We start from the raw sequence: 10,351 nt of genomic DNA, 5'->3' as shown, positions 1-10,351 counted from the left end.
CATTTTTTTAGTAGAGACAGGGTGTCACCATGTTGGTCAGGCTGGTCTCAAACTCCTAACCTTGTGATCCACCCACCTTGGCCACCCGAAGTGCTGAGATGACACGCGTGAACCACCGCCCCCGGCTGAGAGTTCTTTATTGATTCTAGACATTAGTCCTCTCTGGGAAACATGTGGTTTAAAAATCTTTTTTTCCCAGTCCGTGGTTTGTATTTTCATCTTCCTCACAAGGTCTTTTTCAGGGCAACAGTTTTTCATTTTGATGAATTCCAATTTATCAAATTTCCTTTTTATGGACCAGTGTCAAGACTAAGAACAATTTCCCAGAAGAGTTTCTCCTTTTTTTCTAAAAGTTGCATAGTTTTGTGCTGATGTTGAAGTCTGTGATCCACGTTAATTTTTGTATACAGTGTGAGACTTGTGTCAAAGTTCCTGTGTTTTTGGCCTGTGGATGTCAGAATCTGAAGCTCCCAAGGTTTCTCTCCTGCGACCCTTAGCTTATTCACTGCTGTTTATTTATTGAAATGTTTCCTGCAGGCCTACTCAGAGCCCAGCTCACAAGAGATCCCGGGAACATGCAGTGCCCCAGTGAGCTGTGCCTGCCCTCAGACCCTAAGTTTACCGTCCCATCCAGAGGCTGAGAGTACCCTGGCCCTGGACACACCCTGACCCCTCCCAGGGCAGCCTTGGGATCTGAGTGTCCATGTCAGGGTCCACAAAACAGCCACAAGGAACAGGGCCGCCTGGGACCACCTGTGAACCCTTGTAGCGCAGAGATAGGGAGCTGGGCCCTGTCCGCTTGGCCACCCCAGGACATGGCAGTGTGCAGGATGGACCCTCATGTATACTGATAGCACTGAAAGGAGAATGTGTGGATGCCCTGGGCTACAGAAGGCGAGAGGGTGTCTCCCCGGGGCTGGGAGCTGGGGAGCAGGAGCTGTTGTTTCACGGGCGCAGAGGTTCCGCTTGGGACAATGAAAGGGACTGGTAGTGGTGGCTGCACTGTAACATGGATAACGCCACTGCACTGGACACTTAAAAGTGGTTAAAGTGGTAGCTTTTGTGTTATGTGTATTTTACCACCATAAAAAATAAGAAAAAGAAAAAAACCCTTATCTACAAAAGACTTCAGACCAAAGCCTCCCGAGCTGGGAAGAGGTACTTCATTGCACATTTAATGGTTCATGCAGCATTCAGAGCAGAGATAAGGAGGGGAGGGCTCACAGGTCCACAGGGACATCATAGGCAGGGGAAGACACGAGACATGGCCGGGGCTGGGCGGGGAGGGGCCCCACGCATTGTAATTGCCAGCAGGGGAGGGGTGGCCTTGGACCAAGGACAGCCTCCCCAGACGCACGCACGGGACGGGACAGGAGCAACATCAAGGAAACTGCATGACTTCACTTGTCTTTCAGGGCACCCAGGAGCCACTGGAAAGCTCTCTGTACTGGCCTCACCCCTTTGGGCCTGGCTGGCTCACATCATCACTGCTGGATCAAGACGCAAGTAAGGGACAGTTTGGTTGATCGGTTGGAGGTGTGTGGGGTCTGAGGGTGCCTTGACTTCTGTTTTTCCCTAACATCACGAGAACTGGGGCGTGGAGTGGAGGGCCACCAGCTCCCGTCTCCTGGAGGCTGGGACTTAGGTGTGTCTGCTGGGGAAGGGCTACGAAGGGGCACATCCCGGGACTTTATCAGAGTGCATTTTAGAAATCTCTCCTCTCCCTGGCGAGGACTCCAAGACACTGCTTCAGAAACAAGTGGAAGCAGACAGTCTCCAGGAACCCCCAACTCCGAGAGAACAGGGCCCCCCCAGCCGAGGTCACTGGATCTGGGCAAGTCCCAAACTTAAATTGTGTTTTCTTCTCACCCCGGGTGTCAGCCCAGGCAGGGACTGCAGACCCCATGGACCCCCAAGCATCTGTCAGTGCACCCAACCCGCCATGGAAGGACTAAGAAAGTGTGCATAGACCACTGGAGTCCTGCCAGCCCCTCCCAACAGAACTTCCAACACAGCCCCTAATGGAGTCTACCTGTGGCCACGGCCCTGGCTCCCAAGGCAGGAGCCCTGCGTGTCTCGGCACTCGGCTTCCTCTCCAGTTAGAGGCAAGATCAACCTCACAGCCCTGAGACTCTCCCACCCTGGTATCCACAGCAGGACCTCTGGGGAGGTGGGGGTGTGGCAGGGGGTGGGGAGGGGTGCACATTTGAGGGAGGGGCCTCGACTTCTTTCTTCAGGCTAGACTCCCTGCTCTCAGCCTGATCTCCCTTGGGGACAGCCCATTTTGACACAATCTTGCCCACACTCGGACCTCAATCTGGGGGACCTGACCTCACCGGGTCTCCAGGCCTCAGGGGCAACGTCCTGGCCTAATTCTGGGAGGTGAGATACTCAAGCATCTCCAGGAGACCGGGAGGGTTGGGGTGGGCTCCCCAAGATGAGCCCACAGAGGCAGCCTGGGAGATGTGTGGGGAGGAATCTGGCCTGTCCCTTTCTTGCTCTTAGGATGAGTTTTGTCCGCTTGTCCTTTGATTTGGAAATGCACAAGATGATTATTTATTCCAAAAAGTGAGTCCGGGAAAAAGGCAGTCCTCACGCCACAGGGATTCAGCCCCACACGGCCCCTGACACAGACGAGCACAGCACGGCCACCACACTGGGGAGCTGGGGCTGCAGGGTGGGGCTGCACTCAGACGGTGAGGGAGATGAAGCTGTTATAGCGCTGGATGTTCCTCTTGAGGATCTCGGAACAAGGGCCCAGCACACGCTCAAAGCGGGGCCGGTCCAGCTTCACACACTTGAGGGGCCCCCGGGCCACGACGGTGGCCGCCCGGGGCCGGTTCAGCAGCAGCGCAATCTCCCCTGGGAGGCAAAGACAGAGGTCAGGGCCTGGCCTGGAGGCCTGGGGGTCCTGAGGCTGCAGCAGGGAGAGGTGATGCCCAGGACCCTGGAAGCCGCTCCCCCTTTGAGGATAGGAAAAACCACCACGAGGATGCCAGACCCATTCGAATTTCAAACAATCCAACTTTTAGCATAAGTATAGCCCAGGAAATATTTCGGATATACTTATGCTGATGAATTATTTATTAACAGAAATTCAAGTTTAGCTAAGCATTGTCCTGCACTTTTTTTTTTTTTTTTTTTTGAGATGGAGTCTCACTCTTGTTCCTCAGATTGGAGTGCAGTGGCATGATCTCAACTCACTGCAACTTCCAACTCCCTGATTCAAGCGACTCTCCTGCCTCAGCCTCCCAGGTAGCTGGGACTACAGCCGCGTGCCACCACATCCAGCTAAATTTTTTTGTATTTTTAGTAGAGACGGGGTTTCACCACATTGGCCAGGATGGTCTCAATCTCCTGACCTTGTGACTTGCTGGCCTTGGCCTCCCAAAGTTCTGGGATTACAGGTGCGAGCCACTGTGCCCAGCCTGTCCTACACTTTTTTGGGGCAATCCTGCAGGAATGCCAGGGTGTGCCCAGGCCTCCCTCAGGACACAGACCCCCAGCTGCAAGAGTGTGGGTGGCCGAGCTACACTGTGCCCCCTCATCCCAGAAGTGGGAGGCTGCCTCACCCAAAGTCATGCCCTCTGAGGAACCCACATCCAGGGCTGATTGCTCCTGGGGACCCAGGCCTGGCCCTGGGACCTCAATTTGGGGGAATAGGACTGAGCCTTCTTTTGCAGCCACACTGGGGTTCAGCCAAGCCCCCTGACAAGGCCCCAGGGAAGCCTCCCAGCAGCTCCTCCCCTCCAGGCCCCTCGCAGGACCCTGAATGAGACACCCACAGCTGTGCCAGGGAGGGGACGCCCACTGGACTCACCAAAGTAGTCAGAGGGCCCAAGGCGTCCCACCTCCACGTACTCCTCATTGGGGGACCGGCGCTGGAGGACGGACGCGGTGCCCTGTGGGTGGAGGCGGAGGGATGTGAGCGCTGGCCAGGTGGGCACAGGGTGGGACACACGTGAGGGGTCACCCCGAAGGGGGCCACCACCCAAATCCCCACCTCCCACCTGCTCCTTCCCCAGGAGCCTCTGCCACCACCACATCCAATGCCACTGCTTCTCCACTTCCTGGCACCTGCAGCCAGGGTGTCAGAGCGCCACAGACCCACCCAGAGACCACCGTCCGGCCTGGCCCAGCTCCTGTTTTTGTTCAGACAGCTCCTCGAAATGGAACTCACCCAGCCTCCCACGCCTTTACTGAGGTGAGTGGAAGGGTTGGGTGGGGACACGCTGGGACATTCCCTGGAGGTCTGTATCTTTGTCACAGGGCTGGCAGACTCCAAGCTAACCTTGGATTAACTCTCAAGGACTGGGAGCACGTCCAGGCAGCAGGGGACAGGGGGGCCACTGTCTCAGAGTCACACAGCTGCTAAGCACCCTCCTCACCCCAACACAGGAAAGTGGGGAGGGGTCTGCAGGTTGCCCAGATCAATGATTAACACAGAGGCCATGGGCAGAATATCACCGGGCACCGCCGCAGAACCTGCTACGCGTTAGGGATTCAGCCTGCGGACACCTGGGCCCAGGGAAGCCGAATGTCCCCTGGATTCGTGTCCCTCCAGGGCCCCAAATGTGGAAGCTGTGGCCTGGCACAGGGAAATCGTGGGCCATGTGGCGAGAGAGACTCCCCTTTCTGGGAATGCAGGAATCCTCCCATGACACCCGGAGCTGTGGCAAAGACTAACATTACAGAGGCTTCTTCTGAGCAGCCAGGGAAACAGTCTGTCCCCAACACCAAATGCCTCCCGCAAGTGTTGATGGCTGTCACCCTATAGCCTGGCCCAGCAGGCCATCGGCCTCAGACGCTTCCCAAATTCAACTCTGAGCCACTCTCAGCACCACAGTCTGACCCGTCCCCAGGCCCCGGAGGTAGAGCACTGCGTCTACTGCAGAAGTGAGCCTGCATGAGGAATGTCACCATCCCATTTTATAGCCAGGAAGCTGAGACCCTGGAAGGTAGCAGCACCTGCAGCCTGGCCCTCCAGGGTCAGGAGACGGCACCATTGGGGTACCCAGGGACCACATCCCCTCAGCCAGGCCGGCCTCACAGACCACGGCCCTCTCAGAGCATCCACTCATGGGGAATGAACATTTCATGCCCAGGTGGGCTTGGTTCACCCTGGCTCACCCAGACCCAGCCTCATCAAACACTGGCCTGGCTGTGCCGGGGTTAATGAGTAACTCCCACCTAGCAACAGTCTGGGAGAGGCGTGGGTCAGGAGACCCTGCTGGTGCCCGCCGTGCCTGGAATCTCCAGGCCCCAATTGGCAGCCCCTCTGAGAGCCAGACCCCTGCCCTGGCCCCTGCTCCGGCCATGGGGCCACTGGGCTCCCAGGCCTCTGCTATGTTTATGAATCCAGCTGATGGATGAGCAGGACGTGTAAACAACAGACCAGGCAGCTGAGTGCCGCCACCGTGGCCAGGGGTAGACCAGGAGTATGCCCTCAGCCAGGCGCCCACAGTCTCAGACCCCAAGCACTGGAGAGAGGGAGACTCCTTGGGCCCCCACCCACCGCAACAGCTCCCGGACCTCCTCCTGGCCCTCCTCCCAGTCTGGGGTCTGGCACTGGCTCAGGCCAGTCCCAGGCACAGCTCTGGGCTCTAGGGCCCATGCAGGAGCAGAGGGCAGAGTGTGAAACTCATGGGTTCTGAGGCCACTGGTCCCAGCCTTCCCATAGGTGAGAACTCTCTGCCTCCTGGTCTTCGAAGCTGTGGCCACTCTGAGAATCTGGTGCAAGAAAACTCGGTTAGACAGTGTCTGGAGCAGGCCAACCCCTGCACAGGTAACCTGCTGTGAGAGGCATTATTTGTCTTGATAGCCCATGGCGCTGACCTTCGCAGACATATGTAATGAATGTGCCCTTTGCTGCCATTCTTAACAGTTTTATGTTTTACAGCTGGGATTATTTTCCTCTCTCAGAATCCAGGCGATGAACCTGATGGCCTGATTCACAGGATGACTTGGGGAAGCCTGCCTGTGGAGCCATGTTCAGCTGCTTTTTTTTTTTTTTAGATGGAGTCTTGCTGTCGCCCAGCCTGGAGTGCAGTGGCAAGCTCCACCTCCCGGGTTCCAGCAATTCTCCTGCCTCAGCCTCCCCAGTACCTGGCTGTACAAGCACGCACCACCATGCCAGGCTAATTTTTGTATTTTTTAGAAAATATGTTTCACCATGTTGGCCAGATTGTTCTCAAACTTCTGACCTTGTGATCAGCCTGCCTCAGCCTCCCAAAGTACTGGGATTGCAGGGGCGAGCCACGGTGTATAGCCTCAGCTGCTTTGACCCCAAATAGCAGCAAACCCAACTTTAGGCTGCTCAGGTCTAATACAGCTAACCTATCCCACAGAGCCAGAAGACATGGGAGGGCTCCCAGGCTCAGTCTGTGGCTCGGAGGCGAGGCAGGGACCCAGTCTTGGTCTTGCCTCCTGCTCTGGGACCTCGGGGAGGTGCGAAGTCCTCAGTGAGGTCCCTCAGGTGGCACAGAGGCTGCCATGACTCAGGGAGTCACCACAGGCTACCCCCACACCATCAGCAGAAAGAGAGAAACTGCCTCTTTCTTCTGCACGTCTCTCCTCAGCCGTGAGAAACCCTTCCAGAAAATCCTGGAAACATCCCCTTGCTCCTCATTGGCCAGAGTAGGTCTCACGCTTGCCCTAAACCAGTTGCTGGGGAATACGACCCGTGGGACTAGACATGCCCCGCTCTGGGGAGGGCTGAGGACTGGGATTCCGCTGGCAACGAAGAGGCAGGGATGGGTCCAGGGAGCCCCCACGGTGCTGCTGTGCCGCTCACTCCCAGATACATCACAGTTTGTCACTTGTCACACTTTGTCACTTGTCACGCTGTCTGGATACAACAGCACAATGGCCATGCTTGGTCGTCTCGGAATCCAGTTTTAAGGGACAGAATTTCCTAGAGGCCATCTGCAAATCGGCAGCACGTTGGATGAGATGACATAATTACCACGCAGATGATTTTTTTTTTTGAGATGGAGTTTTGCTCTTGTTGCCTGCAACCTCCCCTTCCCGGGTTCAAGCAATTCTCCCACCTCAGCCTCCCAAGTAGCTGGGATTACAGGCATGCACCACCACGCCCAGCTAATTTTGTGTTTTTAGTAGAGACTGGGTTTCTCCATGTTGGTCAGGTTGGTCTCGAACTCCTAACCACAGGTGATCCACCCGCCTCAGCCTCCCAAAGTGCTGGGATTACAGGCATGAGCCACCGCGCCCGGCCAACACGGATGATTTTTTTAAATTGGGAGGATTCTCAATCTTCACACGTCCTATAGGAAAGGATGCATGAGCACTTTCGGGCTGGCCTCTTCTCTGAAGCTCTGGAGAGATGTGGTTTGTAAACCTCCGCTGTCTTCCCCTCCATCCCAGCCAGGGAGGGGCCAACCAGTGTCTGAGCAGCTACAGCCCACAGCTTCACCTGCCCCTTCTTTCAGGGGTCTCTTTCAGGGACCCCTGCATGTTGGGGGGCGGTGAATTTCTCTACTTCACAGATGGAAACCCAGAGAGATTGGGCAACTTGGCCAAGGCCACACAGAAGTGGAGCCAGACAGAGTCCCACCACCTCCACAAGCAGACGACATCCGGCCCCACCTTAAGGCTGTGGCCACCTGTGGTGAAGGCCTGCACACCTGCCTCAAGGCCATTGCAGGAGGGTGCTGTGGCAAGAGGAGAGTCTAGGAGGCAGACCCAGGCAGTGTGGGCTTGTAGCCAGACCCCCCACCTCGATGCACACCCAGGCGCCCCCTCTCCAGCGGCTCAGCCAGGTACAAGCTGTCTTCATCCCACCCATGCTCATCCCCCTCTACTCCAGGCCCCTGTCTCCCTCTTGCATCTGCCCTGGGAGCAACCAGCACGAATTTCACTGCAAGGACGCTTGGCTCTTGGCTGTCTCTGAGCTCCCAGACACCCCCAGCCCACCCTGCACCCCGAAGCCTTTGTGCAGACCACCATGAAGCCCCTCACCAGAACACTGCTCGGGGTGGGGGCATTTGTGCTTCCCACCGAGCGACTGGATGCCTACCATACGCCAGGCACTGTTTAAGGCCACGGAGGAAACTTCTGGAAACTGACCCCTTAGAGGCATCCCAGAGACCAGAAGGCAAACCCGCCTGCTCCCCACCGCAGCCACCCCCAAACCCAGCTTCACCACCTGACTGTAGAGAACCAGGCGAAGCCCCTCCCACCCCTGGCCTGGGCTGGGCAGCTTCCCTTTCTAGCCAGAGTCAGGAAGGAGGTGGGAGAAGGGGATGCAATCTCCTCGGCAGAGCCTGGTAGCCACGGGACTCCCTCCTCCTGCCCTCCCATCCCCACCAGGATCAGCAGCCAAGGAGGGAAAGGGGCAGGACCCTCCGAGTCCAGCAGACCTCGGTTCAAATCCCCTCCCCACGTCTCAAACACATAACGCTCATGGCCCGGCCCCTGGAACCACGAGTCAGGAGGGCCACACAGGACACACACTCACCCACTTGACACACACAACCATTGCTTCTGAGGAAAGGGAGACATTCTCTGTTCTTTCTACCACACTGTTGCAGGGACTGTTTGTTACGGCAGCTTAGCCTCTCTCCCTAGCTGATATACCACCCTGCACTCTGACAGCAATGACAGTCCCCAACCTGTGCCTACCCACCTATGGACATCTGTGCCAGACACCTGAGTCCAAGAGCAGGGAGATAGGGGACAGCAGAGGCAGGAGAAACAGGACAGACACAGACCAGGATGGGTACCGTCCTCCAACTGGCAGAGGTCAGCACTTCCATGACATGGACGGCTGCTGCAACCACCACGTACCCTCAGCTTCCAGGCGGCCCAGCCTGAGACATGCCATGGTCTCCCAAGCCCTCAAAGGCTCTGGAAATAAACGCTCCCATCCAACTCCACTTCCCAGACTGCCATGAGGCAGCACAGACACTCTCAGGAGGATTGAGAGTCTGGGTTTTTTTGGGGCTGGAAAAACATGCTTGCCAAAACTCTAGGTCATACTCCCCAATTTTCTCACTTATTGATTCTAACCCGACTCTAAAAATAACCCAGTGACACAAACCTGGGAGGAGGCACCACAGAACGTCCTGCCCTGCCCATTGTCTGCAGCAGGGGAATCACAAAGGATTCATTTTCCTTGCAACTACTTAGATTGTTTTTTTTTTTAATTTCCTACAAAATCAGGTCAGACATGGCAGCTCACGCCTGTAATCCCAGCACTTTGGGATGCTGAGGTGGGAGGATCGCTTGAGGCCAGGAGTTTAAGCCTGGGCAACATAGTGAGACCACGTCTCCACCAAAAAAAAAATACACAAAATGCTGGGGTGTGGTGGCACGGCACGTGCCTGTGGTCTCAGCTACTCAGGAGGCTGAGGTGGGAGGATCACTTGAGCCCAGAGGTCAAGGTTGCAGTGAGCTATGATTGTGCAACTGTACTCCAGCTTGGGCAACAGAACTAGACGCCATCTCAGGAAAAAATAAAAGAAGAAGAAGAAAGGAAGAAGAAAGAGGAAGAAGAAAGAAGAAGATGAAAAAAGAAGGAGGAGGAGAAGGAGGAGGAGGAGGAGGAGCAGGAGGAGGAGAAGAAGAAAAAATAGTCAGACTACAATTTTCCTAAAAATCAAAACCGAAATCAACTTTTTGATTTTCTACAATGCACAGGTATGACTTTGATCAGAAGGAAAACCAGGCTGGGTGCGGTGGCACACGCCTATAATCCCAGCATTTTGGGAGGCCAAGGTGGGCAGATCACCTGAGATTAGGAGCTCGAGACCAGCCTGGCCAACATGGCAAACCTGAGGCAGGAGAATCGAATGAACCCAGGAGGCAGAGATTGCAGTGAGCAGAGATCGCACCATTGCACTCCAGCCTGGGCGACAAGGGCAAAAGTCCATCTAAAAAAAAAAAAAGAAGAAGTTGAGAAGAAGGAGGAGGAGGAGGAAAACCCACCAAGTCTTAGCATCAGCCCCACTGGAAGGTGGGGCCCGGGCTTCCTGTCCCTTGTCACAGCCCCCCTTGCCCAGCCATGAGCCTCCAACACTTTGGCTCAGAGGTCAGTCGGATCACAGAGCTGGGGGCAGATGGGGAGACGGGGTCCCTCCCCGTGGGTCCAGTGCTCCGGGCAGAACCTGGTGCCACAGGCGTGGACAGCGGCCCTGCCCCAGCCCAGTTCCCACGGACACAGGTTCTTTGCCTCCTCGGAGTTGCGAAGGCATCTCCTTTTTGTTTGTTCTTCCAGGCACGCCTACAGTCACTTATTCACTGCTCTAAGGCTAGGACTACAGCCGTGAACGAGGAAGCCACATCCCTGCTAGGACCAGGACTTGGCACCTGGAGGGGAGGCAGACGCAAACCA

General features: G+C 56.0%; 1 protein-coding gene across 2 annotated transcripts in view; it reads right to left on the bottom strand.

Moving 5' to 3' along the window:
• Positions 1 to 1,145: 1,145 nt before the first annotated feature.
• Positions 1,146 to 10,351, bottom strand: part of PRKAR1B (protein kinase cAMP-dependent type I regulatory subunit beta) — a 164,088-nt gene continuing 154,882 nt past the window's right edge. For both annotated transcript variants that reach the window (XM_032259910.1, XM_032259909.1), the window contains exons 10-11: positions 3,821 to 3,902; positions 1,146 to 2,862 (exon numbers count right to left, since the gene is read on the bottom strand). In XM_032259910.1, coding sequence (XP_032115801.1) covers positions 2,690 to 2,862; positions 3,821 to 3,902 — 255 coding nt within the window. In that variant the 3' untranslated portion in view covers positions 1,146 to 2,689. The remainder of the gene's footprint in view (positions 2,863 to 3,820; positions 3,903 to 10,351) is intronic.

The sequence above is a fragment of the Sapajus apella genome, unplaced genomic scaffold (assembly GCF_009761245.1).
Source record: "Sapajus apella isolate SASKATOON/1434 unplaced genomic scaffold, GSC_monkey_1.0 scaffold112, whole genome shotgun sequence".
In the NCBI taxonomy this organism is placed as follows: domain Eukaryota; kingdom Metazoa; phylum Chordata; class Mammalia; order Primates; family Cebidae; genus Sapajus; species Sapajus apella.
Note: the sequence above shows the minus strand (reverse complement) of the source record. Positions and strands in the feature narration are given on the sequence as shown.